This window comes from Abrus precatorius, unplaced genomic scaffold (genome assembly GCF_003935025.1).
Source record: "Abrus precatorius isolate BTA unplaced genomic scaffold, Abrus_2018 Scaffold7, whole genome shotgun sequence".
NCBI lineage: Eukaryota > Viridiplantae > Streptophyta > Magnoliopsida > Fabales > Fabaceae > Abrus > Abrus precatorius.
This window is the reverse complement of record NW_020874417.1, coordinates 31,956,981-31,984,515: the sequence shown is the minus strand read 5'-3', so window position 1 is coordinate 31,984,515 and position 27,535 is coordinate 31,956,981. Positions and strand designations below refer to the sequence as shown.

Below are 27,535 nucleotides of genomic sequence, written 5' to 3'. Positions count from 1 at the left end.
CTGAAGAAAAATATTCATATTTTACAGTACAAAAAGAAATGCAAGTTGTATAAGTTGCACAATCTAGAAAGGATTACACTCTTAATTACTGTCTACTGTGTCTCAGATTCTGGTTTAAAACACTAGACCCTGAAAGCTGAGATGTGAGATCTACATCTAAACCAGTTGTTTACTTATTTGGTACTAATAAAAACACAATGTCATGCAGTTCAGACTATATCATACGGTTTGACTTATTGAATGGATTGCATGTGGCTTTTAAAAGTGCTTTCAGAGTCACTATTTTTAAGATTTTATTGGCACACTATATGTTTAAAACAATTTTCATTACGCTGTTAAAGTTTGTGTTTCTAATACAAATGCATATACATAGCAAAAATAAACTTAAGAAGACAGAACAAGTAAAGAAGCAAGGTATTTTGCAGTATGTGAAATAAACTCAATGCATATACATAGTAAATTTCTTTCAGACACAATTCCTGAAAAGAAATTAAAACTTTCTTCCATGTACTCTAAGTTGTAGAGTTTCCCAAAGCTTTCTGGAAGACTTCCATTCAACCAATTTGATTGTAAATCCAATCCAGTCAAGGATGATAAATTTCCCAAACTAGTGGGAATAGGACCAGAAAAAGAATTAAAAGAAAAATGAAGTGCTTGTAGTTGTTTAATGTGACCTAACCAATCGGGAATGGGTCCAATAAGATTATTGTGAGACAACCAAGGATTTAAGGTTTTCAAGATTTGGCAATGTTTTAGACAGTTGGACATGTATATGATTCAGGCTAAGGTCCATATGTGAGATGTCACAACTAAGGTTGAATAACCAACTAGGCAACTCTGATATAAAAAGATTGTCAGCAAGATCTAAAACTTCAAGTGAAGTAAAATTAGCATACTCAAGAGATGGATAGAGGTTTTCAAGTTGACAACCCTCCAAGTGTAACTCTTGAAGTGAAGGGAGCATGGTCACTGACTGAAGCCAATCAATTTCCTTGGGAGAATGAACACCACAAAGATTAAGATATTGCAATGAAGAAAGACGGAAAATCCAATTAAGATTATCAATTAAAATATCTTGGTTATATGATAAATCAAGATAATGGAGGTTGGAGGAGTTTCCACAGTGATGGGGAGGTGTACCTATTTATAAGTCATACATTTCTGGCTACCAATTGAATTATATTGTATAGTATTGAAGTTATTGTTGCTCAAATTCAAGTAACTTAAAAATTCAAGTTCCAACAAAGATAACTTGAATTCACTGTGAGGCAGAGTGTGATTTATTGTCGAATATCTCTCCAATAGAAAGAGAAACTGTGGGGTGGTTCATATGACAAGGGAGATTGAGTTCTGTAAAACCTGTGATATTATTGCATTTAACTCCTTTCCAAAGACAGAAAACTAGTTCAATGTTCCATGAGGATAGCAAGCCTGAAGGAACTATGACTCCTTGTTTGAAGTGTAAGAGCACATTCATGTCCTTCTCGTTGCAATGAACCTTCAAAGTGCACATAATGGAGTTGAACATCATTTTACACAATAAGCAAAGCATAACAAATCTAATATTTGAGGTAGGAGTATCCATGATCATTCAAGAAGATGGGTTATGATGGTAAGGCGCTACCATCATTTATAAGTAAATATTTATATAAGTCATCCATTAAATGCAGACATTATGGAAATCCAATGATCTCTTCAAGGGGATATGCAATTAATGGGGTTGAAAATTATATCAGCTATCCTTATTTGGATAAAAGGAATCTATTTTCTTAATTTAAATTAAAGATTTAAACTTAACATAAAAATGGAGAAGTGTCACTCACTTTGGGAAAAACTGTCTATATCTTGAATTTCCACGTATAATTGATTTTATGTTGATCTGTATATCCAATTTAAAAATTATGTAAACTTATATAGAAAATTCATCTGTCAACTTACTCATTCCTATATCTAGTTTTTTTATTTTACATATTAAGTTATTTTTTAATTCTCTAGACTTAATCTGTTTGAATTATATTTTTTTATTGGTTTATCAATGAACAAACACGAAAAAAAATTAAAAATACCATATACTAATGAAAAAGAATATATAGATGATGTAAACATTAAATATATTTATTAAATATTTTAAACTAAAATCAGTAAGTATTAATTAATTTTTATACTTTTATTATAAGTGTAATATTTTTTAAACTTTTTATCATGTCCAAATTAGCAAACAATATAAGATCTTTTATATACCTCAAGCTATATGAGTGATGAAAGTACTACGAGTAGATTAGATGAGACAAGTACGGGAAATCGCAAGGTCATGAAAGCCTGGTAGAATATTTTAGATCTATGGTCAAATTCGAAAGCAATATAATGAGTTTTTCCATGGATAATAATAATAATAAATAAAATTTTGGTAGGTGAGAGTCAATTTCACTTCTTAAATTTTGTGATTACCAAGTCAATGACTAATAAGTTTCAAAATTTAAGCTTGATGGGTCCAATGGAGTCCACAGAACTACGAAAGAAGTATGGAGGGTGGACAGTAAAAGCAGGTCAATACACAGTTTAGGAAAAATGACAAAGAAAGCTTTTTTACTTAATGGGATAATCTCTTTTGGAAATGATCCACCAAACGTATACTTTTTAAAACAGTTAGCAGAATGAATTTAATTATCTTATTTTTATATAAAATATTATCAATTTTTTTTTATTATACTAGTCTTTATATAATTTCCTATATTATGCAATAAATGAATAAAAAATAAGATAAAAAATATGTTTGAGATAACAATTATTTTTAAAGTAAAATTAAAAAATATTTTAAAATTATGAAATGATTATTATTTTGAGAAAAATAAAATTATTTAATAATATTAATTTTCATAAATAAAAAGAGTAATTTAAAAAAATTAAAAAAAAATAAAATGTGACATTTTTTATTTACTTTACAAGAATAAATGTCATAATTGTTAATATAATAACTAATTTTTAACTATTACAAATATTTATGACAATTGAAATTCACTAGAAATTATATTATAAATTGTTCACACATATAAGGCAAATTGTATTTTGAACATGACTGAGGACTTGCTTGGATAAATTTTTGGATAAGTACATGTAAAAGAAAATTAATAAAAAAATTAATTAAAAATTTTCATAAATTAATTTTTTAAAAAAAAGAATTAAAGAGATAAGTTATTTTTAATTTATAAAAAAAGTTTTATTTATTTCTTATATTATTTTTTTTTCTCTTTCAATAACTTATTCATAAATTTTATTTTGATTAAACTTCTAGAAAAATTCTAATAAAAAAATTAATAAAACATCTCTTATCTCTTATAAATTAGAAACAATTTATCTTTTTAAATCTTAAAGAAATTAAATAAAAATTGTAAGTTATTTTTAACTTATAAAATAAGTTTTATTATTTTTTATAATAATTTTTTATAAAAATTTATTTAAAAGTTGAACTAAACAAGATTATATTTATTAACCTTTCCACTTAAGCAGATATCACATCCCCGTCCGTGCTACCCCTTTTGATTTATTTATAAATTTCGACACTTAAAATGGTTGCACTCTAAATCACATTCATATGTCCTGTTCAAGGCTCCTCAAATAGTCAAGTACCACATGTACGTCCCTAAGCTACTCTGGATCAGTCATGACTTGAACAAATATCTCAATTTAGTTTTGGAAATTTTCCGAAACATCTAGATGCTTCATTGATCTTCAACTCATATAGGTCACAAATTCCACTCCTTCCTAAGGATCAATCTGACAAGCATATGTACGTGTATGATGGTTAAGTGATAAGATTCACATAGGAGAGAGATATCAGGAAAAAGAATTTGTAACCATATCATTCTGCCTGCATCCTCAGGACCAACAGAAATTTGGAAGAGGCTACGCAGTATTGTATCTGTTAAATCAAAAGGTAAAAATGCATGTGCTAAGTCTGTAGTAATGAGTTTACAAACTTCAATGTTTTAAAAGTGACCGCGTGACTTTTATAGAGATGATGTATTGTTTAAACAGTTACAACCAAAAATGAGTATACACACATGATACAATCTTTAAATAGTATCAGTTTAGTATACAATATTTGTAAAAATACATAAGAAACTGGACCTTAATCACGCTTTCCCCTTAGTCATCATCCTCCGGATCAATCACCATTCTCAGCTTCCTTCTGGATACGGCTCTGTCAGGAAATGCACTAACAGCCACTTCATCCTCTGAGTCTGCCAAGTCATCCACTTGCTGATGTTCTATTTGGTAGGAGTTCAAGAAACCAACCTGATTTTCACTGCCAAAGCAAATTTAAGTCAGCCACCCAATAAATCAACTTCGACCTTAAAAAAAGGCTCAAATAAACTGTATCCGTATATTCTTAAGCTCAAATTGCTCTATCAACGATACTGCGTTATGTCGTATGTGAAAATATTGGCAGAATATATTCTATCGAATTTGGCCATCTTTTATTCAGACACAACATGAATGACCCCACTAATTTTTTTATTTTTTAAAAAGATAGTAATAAGCTATGTTCTGTATAGCAGACTGTTGAATAGGAAACAAGTAGATTGCTCTTCATTTGCATAAAGCCGATTGTTCTGTTTAATTTGGCATAAGCATCCATTGATTCCTATTTACATCTGAAGAACTATAAATGTTTCTACAATTTAACAGTAAATATCCAGGAACGTTAAAACTCATTGAACTCAGTTGTCAGCCTAAATAATCAAACTAGCAAAAGTGTGCTATTGCAACAAAAAAAGCCTTTTCCTACTAGGTGATAAAAGCGTTCTATTAGTCTATTACCAAAAACAATAATTCTGCAGTTAAACAGCGTACCTTTCCAAAACCTCTTTCATGCCTCCATTAAAAGATTCATTGCTCATCATTCTCTCCTGTACTCGGATGTTTTCAAGCTCAACATGTTTTGATTTAAGAAAGGATCTTCTAGTTCTCCTACATCCAAAAGTTGTCCCCAAAATACAAATACAGACAAAATTAAATCTGGTATGAACGGGGTCAACACATGACAGCAACTTAAATCACAAGATTCATAGTCAATGGATAATTGATTTAAGAAATAAAAGAAAAAGGAATCTTTCCTTGCATACAAACGTAACAAACATTATAACCAGATTTCCCTTCAAATAATAGGCTAAACTAGTGATATGGTCATCCAAAGATTCACGCTGCCATTGCCCCCAAAAGATTTTGGCTTCAAATAAAAATCTTCAAAGCTCTCCTAGCAGTCTTCACTACTTACTCTCTTCCTCCAACCAAACACTTTTCTAGTCCATTCTTTCTCTTCCACAAAACACCCACAACAAAAGGGGAAACTAAAACAAGAAGAAACACAAAACAATACTCCCTTTTGCTTCAGCAAAGAAGACATCTTCAATAAAATAACCTTTAAGCCTTCTAAATCCTTTACGCACTCCACAATTTACTTTGCCAATCTTTCAAGTTTCATTTGTACCTTATTCTTCTTTGTACTATAAGTTTTTGGAGAGAATGTCACTTTAACCTTCTTACCAAATGAATTTATCAGTTTTTATCCCCATTCAGACAATGATCAAGTGATTATCGATCGTGTAAAATCTCTAGCATTGCCTAAAGGCCAGCCTAATAGAAATAACTTTATCTAAAACCCTCTTACTTTGCCACTTAAAATACATAATAAGTTAAAAGGTATGATAACAGCACCTTATGTTGGTTCAGAGTCAACAAAGGAGTGAAAATAAAAAGAACATTATTATTGTAATTGCCAACAGAACAAGCATGTCGAAAGGGAAAAATTAATAGTAATATTTTTCAAGTCAGAGCGGATGGAGAAGCTAAAAAATCAACGGCTCAGACTCAGTTCCCGATATACACATTTACGGTCTTATCATTTATCAACAATATCCATGAAAAGAAAAGTGAAAATATAGAATATTTACTTGAGAGAAGAGCTGATCTTGACATCGTCTGAATCATCTCTCAACAATGTATCACCACTGGAGTATTCAAGTAACTGTTCAGTTGATACTCTGCTGTTCCTTTTTTTCCTAAAGTAAATAAATGATATTTAATTCTGAATAAAATAAAATTGCCAGACAAGTTCATCATATATTCCAAGTCAATGCAGATAGAAACAGGAACAAGGACAATCACCAAATCAAAAAAATTCCTGACATAAACATTTATGGTCCTATCATTGATCAGTAAACTAGTGGTCCTAGAAGAGGAAAGACAAAGGAGCATTACTTGAGAACAGAACTGAGCATTTCTTCATCAGAATCATCTTTTGACAATATATCCTCACCGGTTTGTCCATGTGACTGTTCCCTTGATACCTTGATATTTTCCATTTTTTTCCTAAAATTAAATAAACATTAAACAATAGTTGATGGGAGGAAACAGTAGACTCATCCAGCTGGGCAGCACAATAAAGTTGCACTAGGCAAAGTAATGAAATTCAGCTGAAGAATATATTTATGTATAAAATTTAAAACTATCTCTAATAAAAAATGGTTAGATGACATTTTTGAAGAAGTTAAGCATGCCAATGAGTGAATATTATTTAAAAAGACAGAAGTATTAATGTCCCAGCTTTGTAAAACTACAGATCAAACACAAAATTACCTTTCAACCAACGATATCAATGGCTCATCATCAGATTCACTCATTCTATCTTTTGAACAATCCATGAGATCTTCACCCTTTGGGTGCATTTTGCCTTCAAAACTCTTCTTCCGAGGATTACATAAACCAAGCTGCTTAAGTTTTCGAGAGACTTGGGCAGGAGTGAATTTACCATCCACATCCAGTGCATTAGCTATCATGTAGCTACATCTTCTATGGTCCTTGAATCTGCAGAAGTAACAGCCCAGATGTTAGCACAATCAAAAGCTAAATTCTCGTGTTATTTGTCATCGCATGCAAAATAAAATATAAAATTCAAAAAACCTAGGACGATCTTATTTAACTATTTGTTCAGAAGTCACCAAGAAAAAAGCAGAGAGATCAAATACAATCTTCAACCAAGCAAGTGAAGCAACCAAGTTATGTGTCACTTACTGCTCATATAGAACTTTGATCAGAGCTTCCTGATCTTCATTGAAAGCTTGAACCCTCTTCCTTTTCTGCCTATAAATATGAAATTGAACACAAACTCAGAAAACACCTAAACATATTTAATCCATTAAATTGTATTAAAGAAAATTGTTGAATTAGTATGAACAATAATGACAGAACATTTCATTTGCAGGAGGAAACATAAATTTACTGGAAAAATAATACCAGTAATACATAATAAGCATAAAAATTCAGTATAAACTTACAGGTGCTGAACTGACAGACTTCCCTCCGATTTATGATTAGTAACTCCTGCTACTCCATCACCCTCTAACTGATTAGGGGTAGTCGACAAAGATCCTTCAGCATCAACCATCTTTTTCATAGGCACAACTCTGAGTCCTAATTTTTTTAATATATTGGAAATTTGAGCTGGTGAAATTTTACCATCTGGATCTATGACTTCAGCGATACAACGACTGCAATGTCGATCATCTTTGAATCTAGGGTATTTGAAGCAAGAAAGAACCATGGATGAAAACAAAGGCTAAATCTTACAAGCAAGAGAGAAACGAGATTGAAAAGCTATGATCAATTTATCATGGTGACTACTATATGTACGTTTCCACTAATGGTGTCTTAAATAAACAAAATTTCTTATTGACAAGGCTCTAATTTAAATTATGCTCCACATTCCAGAAAATAAATTTTGATCAGGTTAAACCTACTTCTCATAGAGATCCTTAATCTGTCTCTCCATATCACCATCAAGAACAAGTTTTTTCTTTCTCCTTGGAGCTATACGAGATTCATCTTCCATCAATTGCTCCTCACTGTTATGTCCAAGTGAACCCAGTATCAGAAACTATAAAATCTCAACTAGAATTTGATCTCAAGTTGTAAACATACTTGCGATCATCTTTGCCATCATCACTGCTTGAGGTAGATGTGAAGCCTTCAATAACATCATCAAGCTTGTCTCTATAGCTGAAAGAAACAAAAATAAAATAAAAAATTGCAGCTAATTCTTTGCAGTATCTAGCTTTGATCATGAATATTTATGAACCAATCAAACATAAAATTGAAAATTGGTCCTACATTCTAAAAAATGTTATCTCAGTGTTGCCAAAATTTTTCCAAAAGCCAAAGAAAGTAGAAAATCTCACATAAGAAGCTTCAGGCAGAGTTTGAGAACGTTATCTTACTCTTGAAAGCCTGAGTCATGAGTGATCACAACATCAGCTTCATCCTCACCAAGTGCATCAGCTATGCTTCTACGAGTCCATGCCTTCCCTGGGGATGAACCAATTCCTCCATCTCCTTGAGTGTTGTTCCAATTTATACTTTCTTTCCTCAAATGACCAAGCTCATTTAACAAATATTCAGCATTGATGTAATGGCATTCCCTACGGGACTTCCAGAAAAGGACTTCCACAAACAAGAGTGGTTGCTTTTTCATTTTCTTTAGCATCTTTCTAACCAAACAAGTTAGGAAATCAACTATATCTGCATATTCCTTGCAGGGACATGACTTTTGTTCAACCAGGATGTCATAAAAAATTGTGAGCAGTGACAACTGTAAGAATATGTCAACAATAACAATTAATATATGATATTCACTTTCAAAAACGACACAACCTCATTTAAGATGAAAAGCTAACCTGGTAAAGCATTGGATGGAGTTCAAGGTCATCACTTATTCTCCGCAACATGCTTATTATGTAATGATTTGTAGCAAGGGAATTGCTCTTATAAAACTTGAGCAACCAACATAATTTTTGAATGAGGCTGTGATTTGCAAAGGCAGAGACCAATGATGAAACCTTGAAATCAACTTCATTAATTGCATTTAGTTGCTCATCTTCGGAAAAATCACCAGTTCCATCCAACATATCATTGTTAGCATGTTTAGAATTTGTGGTTTCCATTTGTTCTAAACCAACTTGGGAGTTACCATCTTCCTCAACATTATTTTCATGTTCGTTATCATCAGGGACATCCTCCCTGGTGGAATTTGCATTTGCCGTGTATTCCTGCAGGGGCTGATTTTCTGCTAATTGAGTGCCAGTTTCATTTTGAATGCAAGAATGATCTTCGGTGGGTTTGTCACCAGTTTCATTTTGAAAGCAAGAATTAACTTCAGTTGGTTTGTCCCCTGATTCTGTTCCTTCTGGAAATTTCTTTTTTTTTGCCTTCCTCAATTTTCGAGACACCTTGAATTTATAAGATATGAAGTAGGGATTAGAGAAAAGGATTAAAATATTAAAATATCAGAAAATACACCTGTAGCAGAGCTGGGAACACCAATGACCAAACATTAATTTCAAAGAGGGTAATTAAAAGGTAACTGTAAGATTGTTTACATATCTATATAAATTTCATAATAAATAACAGCAAGGACCACCTATCCTAAAAGGTTAATGACTTATTACTTCTCTAACAAGGTCAATGGAAGCATAGTTATTACTTAAGTGTGAAATCAAAATCACTATGAACAAGCAGCATATTGCATAAGAAGTTGAATTGATAAATATATGTGGAAAAAATGGTATCAGGCAGCTTGCCTTGCTTGTTCTAGATCTCAGTATTGTTTTTCAAAGATTTAATCAACTCTCAACAGTTGTATATTTATAGACCAAACAAGCATGTAATTTCAGCTTACCCTCAATGCTCCTCGAGACTGAAGGTTATCCATCAGCTTTACAACCTTGTGAATGATTTCTACCAAATCTGCAAGATCACTGACAGGAAACAAGCACAACAAAAATATGTATAAAATCACTGTCATCATTGGACCCTCATACGACTAGTGACAACACTTGGATATCTTTCATCACAGAAAATTGTACACAATGCATTCTAATTGAGAAGTGTAAACTGTTTAAGTTGATTATCAAGGAGAAGGTTTATTTGATTGGAAAGAAACTATGTTCTACTAGCTATCACAATGCAGCTTACCTGCCCTAGTTTTGTAACAATTAACACTCGTACACCAGAGTATGTTATGCTTATCTTTTGTATGAACCAAGAAGACATATCTAGTAATCTATCATAGATGTACTTTGAATAGATTTTCAACCATCCTAGATCTGAGAGGCTGCTAAAATGAGTTTAAAGCATGAAAAATGAAGTCCATTTATGATCATGAGTCATGACTAAGAATGTGAAGTTTTCCTTTATTAAGATACAGATGTCAAACCTTTTGGGTTGTTTGTGGGTGTCAAACGTTTTCATCAAATTCAACAGGAACTGAGTCATCCCTTCCTCAGTCTGATCATAAAATAACTTGTAAAGAAGGATGCGAGCTGTTTGTGGCTCCTTTGAGTCTTCTGGCAACAATTTAAGTATCAAATCCAGCATGCGAATCTGAAAAATAAAGAAAGGGAATTAGGAAACATTTAAAGAGATTATGCCAATAGCCAGAATTCTTGCCAGTGTCATTCCTATGTTCAACTTAATGTAGTAGGGGAAGGCCATAATTTGTAAAATTAACCAAAACAATAATAAAGCAAACTGGAAGACATGGAAGGCAAACAAAAATGGAATGAGAAGAGATTGACAAGAAAATTGTTTATTGAAGTGGAGCAGTAGACTATCTGTAAGATATATTCGTGGTATCTAGACATCTTGTTTAAAAATGAGAGCATAGATATAAAAGAAAGATAACAGAAAATTGTCAAATTGCACCACACAATGTAAGGACATATGCAAAATTCTAAATAAACAAAACATAGCAAAATATATTGAGATTTGATAGTGCATATTACCATGTTTTTCAAAAGAGAACCAGCTGCAGATAGAAACTGGTAGTCATTTGTTTCCTTTAGACCATCATAGGCATGCCGCCATTTTGAAATGACCAATTGAAACATTGACTCATTCAAGGATGCTGCAATTGGGCCACATATTTGACCACTGAAATCTGAAGTATCTGCATCTTTATCCCCAAAAGTCTCAAATGTGTCCCATCCGTCATTGACCTTAATAAGAAGAGAACATAAGAGTGACCAATTTTCACAATTGCAGATTGAAAAATGACAGGTACTCAATTTGCAAATCAAGTAGCAAGTGATACCTCAAACTATGAGCGCAAGAGATGCTATTATTTACTTTCTAATTTCATCCTGTTGAATTCCTTTTTTTCAGCCAAAATTCTTCTTTTGTAAAAACCTAATCATACCACATGAATAATGATGAACTATTTCATATTCAACTTAATGAACTCTAATATCAATGGCCAGCAAAAGCTATCAATACAAACCTTCATTGGAAACGCATATGACAGGTATAACTTAAACTATAGCACAAGATGTTGCATAATTATATTAAGATATAATCGGAATTTTTTAATGTATCACACACTAAACCTAAGGGGAGCCAACTACTCTTCCCCTCTTTATTGGAGCAATCACATTGGCAACTTGTTAGCAAAAGAAGCAAGGTGCATAACAGTTAACTTTTCATTTAAAGTTTATTCAGTATCAGTAAAAAAAAAAAGATAAAATTTTTCTTTCTTATAACCTTTTAAAATTATAGAGTATCAAATGTGTCCTTGGCAATACCAAGTAGTTTGATAATAACGGGCATATATTTTGAGACAACAGAACATACAGGCACCTGTAATCTACTTATTCAAATTAAGTCAGGGCATATAGTCACATGTAGCCTACAAATGCAACTAATATTTAATATAAAACTCAGAAAAAGAAATCTAAAACAATAGTCCGTGTAGCAGTAAATGTACATAAAACAAGGGCATAAAGCTCCTGATCAAAAGAAATTCAAGTCATTTTTCCTAAGTTACTTCCATGTTACATCACTAAACATGGGGTATTATTGCATTCCAAGAATTTGTTAGGATCCCATGAGTGAGAGAGATTGAGAGAGCTCAACGAGTCTGGAAGAGAGAAAGAACAAATAGACTATTATTGGTAGTGGAATCTTTACAGAAAAAATGAGTGTTCCACCTAAGGATTGAACCACAACTCTGTTAGTCTGTTTCTAATACTAAGAAATTTGAATACCTCTTTTTTACCCTCTCCTACTATTTAAGCTAATTCCCTACACCTCACAACTTTAACTGTTCCACTACTTCACTTCTATAAAGTATTCTAACCAACTACTTTCTGCCCTTTCAAGATTCAAATACATTTACAATGGCACAATAATCATCAGAAAATGCAAACCAATGATAACTCTCTGTGATTTGCGTTACATAACAAATTGTGGCTCTTTTTTTTTTTTTTTTCAATCAGAAGGACATAGTCACTAGATTAGGAAAAAAAGAACATTGTAAAAGCCAATGAATTTGGTTTATCTTTACAAGCCTGTATTTAGGCAATCAACATGTTATTTCTAAGTTCTAACAAACACGTGGCATGATGGTACACTAATTTCTCCTTCAATTACACAACTACGACTGACAAAAACTGACAATAATTGCACCGTATGAAATGTTGCTGAAGCTTAATTTACATTATGTAAAGCATTTTCACTTCAGCATGCAAAGTAATTTGTTCAGCAGTCTATGCTCTATATTCTGCTAGCGGTCATTTTAAAGAAATCAGTGAATTTGGAGACTCAAATGTGAGTAGGCCATTTTTAAATTCTACTTGCGTTGCTGTTGCCCCTTGTGTTATACAAAAATAGTAGCTAGTGTTATTCAGAAACTATAAGGCCTACAAACTATCATTATATGAAAAGTTTGGGTCAACATGCTGCAAGAATTGCACTTACTTGGTTAATCGAATTAAAAATTCATTACACTTACTAGATGATAAGTAATTAGAAAACTGAATATGTATGGATATAATCTATATGATTCCAATATTTAAATGAATCATAATTATTTTTTAATCAAAATCATGAATATCTTAAAAAAATTCTTTTAATATCTCAAACCAAGGGACAACATTAAGTATTTCAACTTGAAAAAGGACCAAAGAAAAGTATGCCAAGATGTATGCAATTATCATTCTCACCTTAGACGCTGAATGCTGGTAAAACTGAAATGAAGTGACAAATTCAGCCACTTGAAAGAAAACAACAACATCACTTTTTTGTATTGCAGGATGTTCCTTTTCTATATCTTCACGAACAGATCTCATCAAAACTGATACAGGTTCAAATTACAATGAGATTTTTTTAGCTTTAAAATTGGAAATCAAAAGAAGAAAAATATACAGTGCAAGTGATACAGTTTAATCTGAAAAATCATATACCATTGTATCCACCAGAAAGAAACTGATTAACAAATCCATGAAGCAACTCCAATATCTTATCCTTTGTTGAAGGCAACCTTGGATGATCCCATGCAATTTTTTTGGCAGGACCCCGAGTGAGGTTTAGTGATTTGAGCAGCACATTATGAGAAGGATTAGGATTTCCCTTAAAAACTGCCTTAGAACCATCCTATCAAAAGGAGTCAACCATTGTCACTCAAGTCTACTATGATAAAAACTAATCAGTAGCGTAAAAAATAGTACCATGGTAAGCCGTGCAAATGTGCCACTAAATTGCGAATGTCGACTTATATTGCCAAGCCTACAAGTATTTCTTCTCTTCTTTTCCTCCTCAATAATGGATTGCAGACTACTAAGAGAAGCTTGAGGGTCTTCATCTGCCTAAAATGAACTTTACAAAATGTAATTGACCAAACAAAAATTTAACCGAAGAATAAGATATAACAGCACTAGAGTGGTAGCGAAGAACATCCGAGTAAGAATGCTCTAAATCAATAGGGTGCTTCTTGTCAGCTTGGCAAAAAAAGACATTGGTTAAGAGGGCTCACCTTTGATCCTTTCAAATGCCCCTTAACAATTAACTCCGGGTCCTGACCCATAAAAATGCAATGGAAAATTTCCAGTAGAAGCAAGTTATCCTGACGAAGATAAACATTAGAACCGCCAACATACTGAGATATAACCAAGATTATATCCATTACATTCTCTCGGAACAAAAGTTCCAGAAATCTGTCTCTCAGCGATAAAAACTGACTAGCTAATCCCCCCGACTTGTGCGGCAACGGAATTTCTTGAACAGCTAGGATATTTCTAAATAATGTAAGCACTAGCTGCACCAATTTCCAATCATCCTCACTGAACGCATCACTGTAGACAAACAATAAAAAAATACCAACACAAAATAAGTGAAGTTTTCAACTTTTTATTTCCATTCCTAATCAACAGTTCAACGCCACTCACTGCTCCAAATTCTCAAGTGGTCTTTCTAGAAACGAAACGATCACTGCAGCAACATCACTGTTCGTCACTGCAGACTTCAAACCCCACAAATACTCCAACTGCTGAGGAATATCAGTCGACGAAGGCTCGATCGGCATTGTAAGAAACACCAAAACCTTAACTGAAATAAATAAATAAATAACTCAAATCCCAAACACGCATCCATCAACATTATTTATGCAAAATCATGAAATGAAAAGAAGATTAAAAAATAAAATAAAAAAAACCTGCATTCAAAAGAAGGTTGCGATCTTCGTGGTAATACTCAATGATAGGTATCAAGTCCTTGGAAACAATATTCCACTTGCAAACTTGTTTAAACACATCGCGCGTTTGGGGGTCGTCGCGCCTCAGAAATCTCAGCAAGTCTTTCAGGTTATCTAGTAAGTCGGTGACGAATGTGATCAATGAGGAATCGAAAATTTAAACCGAATTGAATTTGAAAAAAAAAAGGGGGGGGGGGAATCGGAAAGGAGAGAGAGACACACACACCAAGACAGTATTCGCCCTTCGTGTAACCGATTCGGTTGTTTTGAAGGTCCTCTTCGACGGTTCCGAGACCGGCACAGATTAGGGATAACCCCTCGGTGTCCATGTTGCTGTGGGAACCAGAGAAAATTGCCTTATTTCGGTGACGGAATTCGAGAGAGTGTGGAGTTTTGGGACTTAAAATGAGGTGCGAGTTCAGTTGAAGAATGGCGGAAAATCTTCCCGCGCTTTTCCAGGCAGGGCTAGAGGACCCTAAAACGATGTCGTTTAGTTTCGATCTCGGGTCTTTCAAATGAGCTGTCAATGTGATGGTGCAATACAAATACAGTTCTAAATATTCTCACAATTTACTTTATATTTTATTTGCATTTTTTTATTTTTTTTATTATTATATATATACATACATTACTGTTGAAAAGCACTTTTGAATTATATTTACACTTGTTAAGAAATATATATTGAACATTTATTATTTTTTTAAAATTTTACTTTGGAGTTAACAACTTAAATTTATAAATACTTTAATATTAATGGTTATTTAACATCTCTCATTTTCTTGTTATTTGTCTTTTATTTTTCGTTTTATTTGTCTCTAGTATGTATACACATCAAATGTTGTGACCTTAAGAAATATTTCGATTATACTAAAAGTTGAACAATGATTATAAATAATATTCATTTTATTTTTAATTTTCACATTACCTTGAAGTGATACAAAAATTATGCATTCGATCTAAAAAAATACACACACATACACGTATATTTTTCAGCAGTTTATCATATAATAATCTTTTTTTTAACATAGTATAAATAAATTATTTTATTAAAAAAATTAAAATCAACTATACATATAAACAATTGTTGAAATAATACCTCTTATAATTAATTTAAATTCACATAATTTCAATTTATAGATCATTTTCTATATTTTAAACTTATTTCAATAAGATTCAAAATTAAATTTACAAATATTTAATTAATTATTTACCTAAATATATTTTTATATAAGCTTATTATCAAATAAAACGTTAATATATTACACTCTGTTTATTTTATTCCGTATTCTTAATAAAAAAAAATGTTTGTTTTAACTTTATTAAAATATTTTTTGAACAAGAAAATCACCATTTCTATAAAATTGTGAAATGTACTTCATGCACAAGGAAGATAATTACTATGTTATTTTTCTAAGTTTATTTTTTAAAAATGGAAAAGGATAAAACAGTAAAAACTCCAGAATGCAAAACGACGTCGTGATTGACATCCCACAGCTTTCAACTACTAGTCTACAAAAGCTTTAAAGCAGCACAACAACGTTAGTTTGGTTGGTTCGATACAAACGAAGCGATATCGTGTTTGTGTTAAACCTCCGATTTCTTCACTTTATATTTGTGTCATAAACCTGACATTGGCCGAACAAAACGGCGATTTCTCCAAGCCTTCAATTTCATCTTCTTCTCCTGAACCTCACACCCTCTTCTCCTTCTTTCTGTTCTTCACATCACACCTCATCCCATTCTCTTTCTCTCTGCAACAATGTCTCAGGTAGTGGCCACTCGATCCATTCACACCTCCCTCCCGCGCCCCACCGCAGGATATGCACACGACAGGGCTCAAACGTTGTTAAAGCCTCCAACTTTTGCTTCCAAACTGTTCCCCTCACAAATGAACAACCCCTCCAAAGTTTGCTCCAGAAGTTGCCTCATCTATGCAAGGAAATCTGCACCCACTGAAGTTGTCCCTGTGTCACCCGAGGATGATTCAAAGGTTCGTGCTTTCCCTGTTTATCACTGCAATTTTCCCTCTCTTACTTGGTTACTAAGAAAAATATGATGGGGGTGTTAGAAAATTTGATATTTTGGGAAGGACCCAGTTGCTAAAAATGGAAGTGAGTGAGGTGTTGAAAAATTGTTGTAACCCTTTTCGTGTTGTGGTGAATAATAGATTGAGGAGGAGTTGCAGCACTTGCGCGGCATGCAGCAACTTGGTGACACTTCTGTTGGAATGTGGTCTAAGCCCACGTTTAGGAGAAAGACAAAGATTGTTTGTACCATTGGTCCTTCTACCAACACCAGGGAAATGATTTGGAAGCTGGCTGAGGCTGGAATGAATGTTGCTCGTTTGAACATGTCTCACGGAGATCATGCTTCTCACCAGAAAGTGATTGATTTGGTTAAAGAATATAATGCTCAATCCAAGGACAATGTAATTGCAATTATGCTTGACACCAAGGTAATTAAGTTCATTCTTCATGATTTTGCATTTTTTTTAAAGGACACTGTTCATGTTGTATTTGTTTACATGATCAAAGTTTTGTTTGTGTCAGCTGGTGATTCATTTTTGTGTTTTCAGGGTCCTGAGGTTAGGAGCGGGGATTTGCCGCAACCAATCAATTTAACAAGTGGGCAGGAGTTCACTTTTACCATCCGGAGAGGTGTTGGAACTGCAGATTGTGTTAGCGTTAACTATGATGATTTTGTCAATGATGTGGAAGTGGGGGACATGCTTCTTGTTGATGGTACGGCAACCAGCTGACCGGTTAAAATTTTCAAATTACTAACAATTGGTGCTATGTTCGTGGATTGATAAATTGACAAACATGGGATTATTTATTCTTATGTGTTACTTTTTAACCTTTTTTGTGTACTGCAATGAGGGCAAGTCTCCTTGTCTCAAAAAAAAAAGAAAAAAATGTGATCGAAGGGATGTGTCTCCCAAGGAAGTGTGGCATGATGATGTTTAAGTGAAAATATATTTTAACTTGTATATGCATTTTGATCTGTTTGTGTTTTCCCGAACATGACTAATTTTTTTTTATTTTATCAACGTCACTGCATCTTTATGTCTACTTTACGTTGCTATTTTTTTTTTTTACGTCAATCCTGTTATTCCATTTTTCATCCTTACTTATGCAGAGTTGCAAGCTACTGTTAAATCTATAAATCATTAATTATATTACATGTTTTGGACAACCAAACAACCAACCAAACTGTTAGAAGATGTATCGTCTATGTTTTTTCTAGAGAAGAATATGATATACAAGAGACAACTTTCTACATAATGTGTGTAAATGTTTAACATTATTATTGTTGGACATTATGTTCAATTTCCTATTTATCTCAGAAAGAGTCAGCACTGGTTTTTTATGTATGCTATTGCCTATGATGTAGGTGGTATGATGTCTTTGATGGTTAAGTCTAAGACACAGGATTCTGTGAAATGTGAAGTTGTTGATGGAGGAGAGCTTAAGTCAAGGAGACATCTGAATGTTAGAGGGAAAAGTGCAACACTGCCTTCCATTACTGGTTAGATTTTGTATTATTATTCCTTTTTTTTTTTTCTTGATCTATCTCTACCTACATGCCTCTCCATGTGTGGGTGAGGAATGAGGTCATGTCAATTTCCCAAGGACATAATCATAATATTTGTGTTGATTTGCTACAGAGAAGGATTGGGATGACATCAAATTTGGAGTGGATAACAAAGTTGACTTCTATGCTGTTTCCTTTGTTAAAGATGCACAAGTAGTTCATGAACTGAAGAATTATTTGAAAAGTAAATATTCAAGATACCTGTAATTTTTTTTATTGGTCCTTGATTAATTTATCTTCTTATTTAGTAATATGATAAATTTTCCACTCAATACTGCAGGCTGTGATGCTGATATACATGTCATTGTAAAAATTGAAAGTGCAGACTCTATACCGAACTTGCATTCAATTATTACAGCGTCTGATGGGGTGCTAATCTAAGCCTTTTAAATATTGAATTTATTTTTCTTGGAAGTTATGGATTAAGTTTTAGGAGAACTTGTTTACTGATTGTTGAAATTGACTTGTCTACTTTTGCCATCCTGTTTAGGCTATGGTTGCAAGAGGAGATCTTGGTGCTGAGCTCCCTATTGAAGAGGTTCCACTTTTGCAGGTATAGTTCTTTTAAACAGGAACCAAGATTAATGGTAAAGATAATTATCAGTATCTCTTCCATAACTGGACATAAATTTCAGTGCTTAAAATCCATAATGCCTGCTAATGTAGGAAGAGATAATCAGGATATGTCGTAGCATGGGAAAGGCTGTTATTGTGGCAACAAATATGTTGGAAAGCATGATTGTTCACCCAACACCAACCAGAGCAGAGGTATCGGATATTGCAATTGCTGTTCGAGAAGGTTCTGATGCAATAATGCTTTCTGGAGAAACTGCTCATGGAAAGTAAGTAAATAATTTCATGCGTCAAAGTGACCAATTACCTTAACAAGTTGACATTTCAATTATTTTAGTTCTTACAAAGGAACGGAAATATCACAAATCAAATTGGTGTTGCCTTAAAAACTTAGGTTTTAATGACATGTACATATGATAGTAGATACTGAGATTTTACTGGCTTGAGTATCAATATCTATTCTTATTAGTGTCAGTAGCATCTTGGTGACTTAGAAGACTATTCTATCTAAAGTGAGAGCATTCATGAAATGTAAAAATAATGGTTAAATTATTATAATGCAGGTTCCCACTAAAAGCCGTTAAAGTAATGCACACTGTAGCATTACGGACAGAAGCCACTATACCAGGTGGCCAAATGCCACCTAATGTTGGTCAAGTATTCAAGGTTTGAAATTGATACTCAATTCATTTCATTGCCATTCTGACTTTTCGTTAGTCACTGTGTTCTCATTTTAGTGTTGGTACTGAAGTGTGATTTATTTGTTTTTGTTATATGTAGAACCACATGAGTGAGATGTTTGCTTACCATGCAACGATGATGTCTAATACTCTTGGAACCTCAACAGTTGTCTTCACTAGATCGGGCTTCATGGCTGTCCTTTTGAGCCACTACCGACCTTCTGGCACCATCTTTGCTTTTACAGATCAGTGAGTTTTTTTTTTTTTATTAATAAGAAAACTTTTAAAAATAAAAATAAAAGACACTTGGTAAACATGAAACTAATTTAATCAGTAGCCAGTTGCATCTGTGGCTAAGTACTTCTAAGAGATTCCCCACTATGTATTGGATTACGTTGTACTGATATTTTCTCTTAACTATTAGCTTTATCATTTTCTTCGTTTGATGTCTATTCTTGGTAACAAATAAAACTGATTCTTTGGTACTGTCATAAAATATTATTTCCAAAATCTAAGGTTGCATTTGGATAGAGTAATTAAGTTTCTACATTGTATGTATTTGGATAGTAAGGAAAAATAGTTTTAAAATATTGTAGAATTTTAACTAGATAATTTTTATGTCTAATAGAAATAATTTCAAATGACATATCTTTAGAGAGAATTTTAAAATCTCTCTACATTGCTTAACTTGTACACTTGACTCATTTAAACCTCTCTCATTATTGATTTTATATTTCTTAGAATTTTAAAATTCTCCATCCAAACACAATTAAGGGTTTGGCAGATATATCTAATGAATCAGCTACTTTAAATATTCATGGCGTTTCTGGTTTTTCAGAAGCTGTTTTATGTGGCTCTTTTTACCCATCAGTCTGATTCTTATATTGAAGTTTGTAATCAACTGAACTCCATTACCTAATTTTGCTGGCCATGCAGGAAGAGGATACAACAGAGGCTGGCTTTGTATCAAGGAGTCTGCCCTATTTACATGGAATTCTCTGAAGATGCTGAAGAGACGTTCACAAGAGCCTTGAATTTACTGCAGGTAATGTTTGAAGGGATATCTTCATTTATTGAGATGTTACATACAGAAGTCAAAACCAGGTTCAGAGTACTTTTAACAAGATAAAAAAGGAAAAAATAGTTGTTTGAATTGTTTTAAAATTCGAAGAGTTTTCCTCTTACCCTCGTACTATTTATTACTATTTAAGGTTGGTTCTACATTTAAACATTTAATTATGTCATTCATGCATTGGCATGGAATACTTTAACCATGGACCTCTATTCTTTATATGAACTTTTTTGCTAATGGTAATAAACAAATGCTTCATCTTGCACTTGCCAACGGAAATGCCAACTGTTTCTATTAGAACTAAACTATAGGGGTGCATATTTTTATCTCAGCAACTAGCAATGGTTGGGCGTCCAATTGTTTTCAAATGTAATGTTAACTTTGTTTCTATAGAATAATTTTTTTCACATGCTTAAACCGAAACTTGTCATATCATTTCCCATTTTATTCATTTATTTTTTTGAATGATCATACATGTTGGATTCCATATGCAGAAGCAAGGAATGGTAAAAGCAGGAGAAGAAGTAGCACTTGTACAAAGTGGCAGGCAACCCATATGGAGGTTCCAATCTACTCACAATATCCAGGTCCGAACAGTGTAATAATAAAAGAAAGGTGGAAAGTGCCACAAATTAAATTTCAGGCTTTCAGGACACACTTACATTTTAATTCTAGAAAGGTCGTATTGCATTTTGGTTGCATTTTGGTTGGTTGTTTTCGTTTGCTACCTAGGTTCCATTTTTTCTTTATTTATTGCTTCTTGTTATCACTTTTTTTCTGAACTTCTATTGTTCTGTATTTAGCGCAGACAATTTTTGGTACTGGTCATTGCAATTTTGATAAGAAATTCGAATAAGAAAAGCTTTCAGCCATATCCTGGACTTGATCAATGATCATTGAGTTGTTATTATTTAATAGCCAAATTTCTAGGCCTTGTGATATTTGAGCATCATTAATAGAATGTCAATTTTCTTTTTGTGTCAATTCTGAATTCACTTCATCAGCCGTATGGAATATTCCAAGACAGACTAGTGTCAAGTGTTCCAGTTTTAAATTTGATTTTGTTTACTTAAGATGCTTTCGATATGGTAAATACACATTTAAAGTTAACTTATGGCCCTGATCATTGCCCGCTACTTGAGAGATCAAAACGTACTTATTTAAAGGTTGGATTTGTTAATTTATTTAACTGGTTTTATGTAATTTGAACATTTAAATACACTTTCAAGCTGATTTAGGCTTTTAAAAGGTTTATGACATATCACAACTCATACTTAACCATTGTAGTACTAAATTATTTCAATGTAAACTCATCATTTAGACACCTTTTAAAACCATCTTTATTTAAAAGTTACAAAGCATGTTTTAACATTGAAATGTGAAGTTCTTTAAATTCAAATTTTTGGCCTATTGGGTGTTTTAAGACCTATCTTGGTTTTGATAACCTAATCTCAGTCCAGAGCTATTTCGGTAGGATTTAGGTTTTTAGAACTAAATAGTGTAATTTTTATTGGCTTCCAAGTTACACAACTACACATTGAGTTGGTTTAATTCAATTCAATGTCAAGCAATTCTTTACAACATTTTCTTTTGAATATTATTAATAAATTATAAGAATTTTATATTTAAGTTAATAATTTTTAAAATATGCACTAAATTCGGATGGGTATAGAGTTTTGTGAATTAATTATGCACAATATTCATATTTTATATAATGTCTATACAATTCCCTCACCAATTAATAGTTAGTGTTATGCAATAACGGTTTATAAAGGAACAATGGATGAAACATTTAGTCAATTTATTATGTTATTGGTGTCACATGCTACTCATATAGGTATCTTCACTATTAGTTATCTAAACAGAAAGCTGGTCAGATGCCGGGCTGAGAAAACAGAAGAGGAATATTAATAACACAATTATTTACACACTTTATTGTTAACTAAAATTTATTAAAAAAATAGAAATAAAAAATTAATTTAAAGAATAAAAATTACATAATTTTGATAATTTTAAATAAATTTTAGTTAATATTATAAAAAAAAGTGTCAAAAAGATTTTATTACTCAATTTCGTGAAAAAAAAAAAAAAAAACACATGAAAAATCCAAGTTCAGTGTTGAAGAATAAAACGGTTTGCTTCGACGGAGTTTCAATTTCATGACCAGGCACCGTTCGTTTTCGTTTCTTCGATGATCACAAGAAGAATCCATAGCCATCATCTCGAGTTGAGGGTATTTGAACGACAATCCCAATGGCTTCTCCGATCATTCTCTCTGTGGTCAATGAAGAAGGATCCGGAGTTAGAATCGGCACTCTCACGCAATCGGCGATGGGTGGTGAACAACCAGATCAAGAACATCATCCTTCGCTACCCTAACAACGAAATTCCGATCCGAAACCTACAGAAGAAGTTCAAAACCCTAGATCTCCAAGGCAAAGCCCTCAACTGGGTCTCCAAGTACCCTTGCTGCTTCGAGATCCACGATGACCGTTGCCGCCTAACCAAGCGCATGATGAACCTCGTCTCAGAGGAACAATCCCTCATCGACTCCCAGGAACCCCTCTTTGTTCGCCGACTCGCCAAACTCCTCATGTTGACCCTCCACAAGAGACTCAGTGTCCTCAAAATCAACGAATTCAAGCGCTATTTCGGGTTCCCCGATGATTATATACTCAGAATTGTGCCTAATTATTCCAATTTGTTCCGAATTGTGAACGAGACTGGCAGAAGGAGTTCCATGGCGGTTGAGTTGCTGCATTGGGACCCTGATTTTGCTGTTTCAGCGATTCAAGCTTCGGCAATGAAGCTGGGTACCCCACCGCGCTTTTCGTGTTCTTTGCCTTCCAGTTGGGTGAAATCGTGGGAGCGATTTCGTGAATTCGATTCAATTCCTTACATTTCGCCTTACTCAGATCCAAGAGGTTTGGTGGACGGTTCTATGGAGATGGAAAAAAGGAATGTGGGTTTGGTGCATGAATTGTTGTCTCTTACTCTTTGGAAGAAGGCCTCAATTGTGAAGTTGGGCCATTTTAGGAGAGAGTTTGCTTTGCCTGATAGGTTAAATGTGTTGTTGCTAAGGCACCCTGGCATTTTCTATGTTTCTAATAAATATAAGATTTACACTGTTCTTCTTAGAGAGGCTTATGTTGGGTCTCAGCTTGTGGATAAAGATCCTTTGGTAGTTGTGAAGGAGAGATTTGGGGAGTTGATGCAAGAGGGACTTCATGAGTACAATCAAAGGCGACGCCTCCTCAATGTGGAAAAGAGGAGGAACAAAGGTGTTCCTTTGATTAGAGTAGATGATGTAAAGGGTAGAAGGAGAAGCCGTGAGGTTTCTGATGATGATGATGATGGAGATAACAATGTGGGAGGGTTGTTTGACCCTGAGGAAAGAAAACGGTTTTATAAAGTTCTTTTTGATGATGATGCTTCTTGAAATTCTGCTTAGCTCTATAGATTATTGTGTATTTGGTTTGCATGGGTAGATATCGTTGCATTCCACTATTTCTTGAAAATGAATTGGACTTGGTTTACAAAGGTTAGTGAGGCAGAATAATATTGAAACTTGTATTCGTTGCAGATTGAGTAGAGTAGGTTTAAGCCATCGTTGGCATGTACTGTGTTGTTTATTAATTCCTTCTCTGTTTAAGGGTGTTAGGGGAAAATTAGTGGGAGAAATTCAATGTTTCTAAGTTTTTCTTAAGGATCCCTGGATTTCTCAAGGGTAAGTTAATATATATATATATATATATATGAAATGGACAAAGTCAAAGTGACCTATATGGCTTGTGGAGTGGAAGCCCAATCACAATAATGTGATTGTTCAAAATGAGAATGAAGTGGAAGAAAGGGAATCGCAGATCGGAAAAATTATTATGAACAATATCAGAGCAGCAGTGGCGCCTCAGTTAGTTTGAAATTGTTCCTCAGGAAACAAATATCAGACTTCCACAAGTAGTTCATGAACTGAAGGATTATTAGAAAAGTAAATATTCAAGATACCTGTAAATTTTTTAATTAGTCCATATGATTAATTTCTCTGCTTATTTAGTAATATGATAAATTTTCCACTCAATATTGCAGGCTGTGATGCTGATATACATGTCATTGTAAAAATTGGAAGTCCATTATCAAACTTGCATTCAATTATATTAGTGTCTGATGGGGTACTAATCTAAGCGTTTAAAATTTTTAAAACTATTAATAATTTTAAAATAGAATTTGTGTTATAATAATTTTAATAATTGGATGAAAAAATAAACAAGACAATAGAAAAAAAAATGGAGAGGATCTGAATTCCCAACTTGCAATATCCAGGTCAACATAGTTACGACAAGTGTTAGAGGATATCATGTAATTGAAATTTCAATATGAAATCGGAAATTGAAAAGCTTACAGCCATCTAGGACTAAGTCATTGGATAAGATGCCATAGCATCCAAATTATTAGGCTTTCTGAGCTGCTTTGAAAGACCGCAAACTTGCTTTGTATATTGCTTCATATATATATATATATATATATATATATATATAAGCTGTATGGAATATTTCAGTATGATTGAGCTAGTTGAGCTTTTCAGTTTCTTTGATTTTGTTAATCTGAGATGCTTTCTATGTTCCACCGAACCTTAAAGTTTACTTATAATTGTTCTATTCCTTTCCCATTAGCCCTTTTCCTGTTTATGGATTTTATTAGCTAAACTTCTCTCATGTTTGCATTTTACTAATCATTAAAGCTATTTCTCGTTTAAAAGAAATGCAAATTGGCTAATTGCTGCATGATTTGAGTTAAGAGCATCTCGACTCTAAATAAATCGTCATTAGCTGTGAACTTGTTATGAAATACTATTTTTTGCTGAATTGAAAATAAAACAAGCCAAATTGGAATATATTCATGTGCACCCAAATGCAGATAACAACTAACACACTACTTTGCAAAAGTGCAACGTTATTGTCATTCTTAATTTTAAATCACAACTTGATGATGATACGAAATCATTGGTCAATTAAAACTACCCATCCCTTCACACGCTGCTAATGATGGAAGTGCTATACCCATTTTGGATATCATAGAATCTTGACCACAGCATCACCCCACCATACTTGGGTGAATTCTTGATCACAGGCAGGATTCGAGAAGTCAACTCATTGGCCGGGATGAAACCGCTTCCTGCCGCGGCCGGAGCTGCTGGCAACCCCAAAAATATCTGCTTTGCTGGCACTGTACTTGTCCACCGGTTCCATGAATTCACAAGTTTAGTTATGTTACCATTAGAATATTGACATGGAGGGTTATTATAAAACTGAACCCAAACAAAGTCAAACAGTCCTGTGTTAAGGGCAGTGCCCAAGAACCTATCAGGAAATGGACATTGAGGGGCAGCACTTAGGTACACCTTCTTTCCTAACCTGCTATAATCCTTGAGGAAACGTGCAAGGTGTTCCCAATTTGCTGTGGAACCAAGTTCAATGTCAAAATCTATGCCATCCAACACAGCATCCCCTAGTGGTCTTGAGGATGACTTACCCCCCAAGAAAGTGTTCCACAAGAATTTTGAAACGTTTCTTGCATCCTCAGGAGAAGCCAGAGAGTAGCTTCCAACTCCACCACCAATTGAAAGCAACACTTTGATTCCTTTGCTTTGGCAATACTTTATGTCAGCACTGAACTTTGTGCAGGAATTGGTTGAAGGGTTGCAATGACCAGCCAGGTTCATTTCAGGGGTTTGGCCATTGCCAAACTTGATGAGAAAAGCTATGTTTACATGGGTGTATTTCCCTGTGGCACATGCTTCAGATAAGGTACCCTCGTTGCCATTTTGGCCCCAGTAGATGGCTATGCCACCAGCATGAGAGGTTCTGACAAGAGTAAGGAAGAGAAGGGGAAGAAGAACAAGAGGCAAAACATGAGGAGAGTTTTCGCTTTTGGCCATCTTTGTAAAAGTGGTTCCAGGCTTTTTCCTTTTGTATGGTGTGAATGATTCCTTGCCCTTTGTGATATTTATAGAGCCAATGGTAGCATATTGATAGCTTTTAAGTTTGAAGATTGGAACAAAGGTGGGTTCCTATTTGCAAAGGATGCTGTGGACAAATAGTGGCATTTCTCACAGGAAAAGGTCAAAGGGCTTTTTTGTCAATTAATTAGTGGGATCTGTGTATGCGTATCCACTTTCATGGTCATTGTGTTAATGTTTATCAACCAAATAAACCAATAATGCTGTTTTCAATTACTCCTTTTTCTGTCAATTAATTTGTGGGGTCCGTAGTACTCTATACACTATCGTTATCACTCTGATTATGTTTATCAACCAAATAAACCAAAACGTCGACCATAAGGGTAACTATTGAAGCTGAAAGAAGAATGATCTCGTCATTTGTTTATATTCTGTAAGGTTTGTAATTGTAATTGCCTTAAATTGAAACCGCTAGACTAAATTACATCTACATGACGCATTAATCTGTTTCCTTATAATAATAGTTAATTACCTCATAAGTCAGAAGGAGCATTCACGTAAGCCTTCCATTTTTTTCCTTCTCCTGCTTACTTCCGCCAAAATATAAATGAAGTTAAAAAAAAAGAGTGATACAATTCATATAATATTTTTCTACAGTACCTTTTGTAATACTTTTTTTCTTCTATCTCTATCTCTCTTTATGCATTGTAATTTTTTGTTGTAATATATATATATATATTTTTCAAAGATAAACAAAAAAAGCTATATCTTTAAGACATTTTTTATTAGATGCATGACCAATATTTTTTATTTATTGAAAGCCCTCGTATTTGAGTTAAGTCAAAATTATTATAAATGATAAAGTTCTTCAATTATTCAATGTAACTGTATTCATAAAAACTTAAACTCAAGATTACATGTTAAGCTAAAATAACTCATATTAATAGTATATTTTACAGTAAAATATGTGTTTTAAAATTATAATTATGCATATATTATATAATCCATTGACTAATGTTTGTTTATTGTAAAATATAGTTTATGGGTATACTACTCATATATATGTATGAGGCACATTCTGG

The 27,535-nt window shown here is 33.4% G+C and overlaps 4 protein-coding genes across 4 annotated transcripts; 2 read left to right on the top strand and 2 right to left on the bottom strand.

Moving 5' to 3' along the window:
* Positions 1-4,146: 4,146 nt before the first annotated feature.
* On the bottom strand, positions 4,147-14,907 carry LOC113873461 (protein timeless homolog). The gene is made up of 21 exons (XM_027511591.1): positions 14,805-14,907; positions 14,540-14,692; positions 14,274-14,433; positions 13,862-14,180; positions 13,557-13,694; positions 13,293-13,482; positions 13,053-13,183; positions 10,839-11,051; positions 10,271-10,437; positions 9,734-9,812; positions 8,733-9,284; positions 8,277-8,647; positions 7,981-8,058; positions 7,800-7,904; positions 7,338-7,574; positions 7,075-7,143; positions 6,640-6,867; positions 6,262-6,372; positions 5,955-6,062; positions 4,855-4,971; positions 4,147-4,306 (listed from the first exon to the last, which is right to left on the bottom strand). The coding sequence occupies exons 1-21, from the start codon at positions 14,905-14,907 to the stop codon at positions 4,147-4,149; spliced, it is 3,789 nt and encodes a 1,262-aa protein (XP_027367392.1).
* A 1,212-nt stretch (positions 14,908-16,119) lies between these two features.
* Positions 16,120-21,477, top strand: LOC113872596 (plastidial pyruvate kinase 2-like). Its single transcript, XM_027510275.1, has 12 exons — positions 16,120-16,568; positions 16,746-17,033; positions 17,154-17,319; positions 17,972-18,106; positions 18,246-18,356; positions 18,453-18,541; positions 18,663-18,725; positions 18,839-19,014; positions 19,309-19,411; positions 19,526-19,674; positions 20,362-20,470; positions 20,992-21,477. The coding sequence occupies exons 1-12, from the start codon at positions 16,338-16,340 to the stop codon at positions 21,097-21,099; spliced, it is 1,728 nt and encodes a 575-aa protein (XP_027366076.1). The 5' UTR covers positions 16,120-16,337; the 3' UTR covers positions 21,100-21,477.
* A 1,134-nt stretch (positions 21,478-22,611) lies between these two features.
* Positions 22,612-24,565, top strand: LOC113873115 (protein WHAT'S THIS FACTOR 1 homolog, chloroplastic). Its single transcript, XM_027511099.1, has one exon. It carries the CDS (start codon positions 22,689-22,691, stop codon positions 23,934-23,936), a length of 1,248 nt encoding a protein of 415 aa, XP_027366900.1. The 5' UTR covers positions 22,612-22,688; the 3' UTR covers positions 23,937-24,565.
* A 638-nt stretch (positions 24,566-25,203) lies between these two features.
* LOC113872700 (acidic endochitinase) lies at positions 25,204-26,469 on the bottom strand. The gene has a single exon (XM_027510454.1). The coding sequence runs from the start codon at positions 26,430-26,432 to the stop codon at positions 25,524-25,526; it is 909 nt and encodes a 302-aa protein (XP_027366255.1). The 5' UTR covers positions 26,433-26,469; the 3' UTR covers positions 25,204-25,523.
* Positions 26,470-27,535: the final 1,066 nt, after the last annotated feature.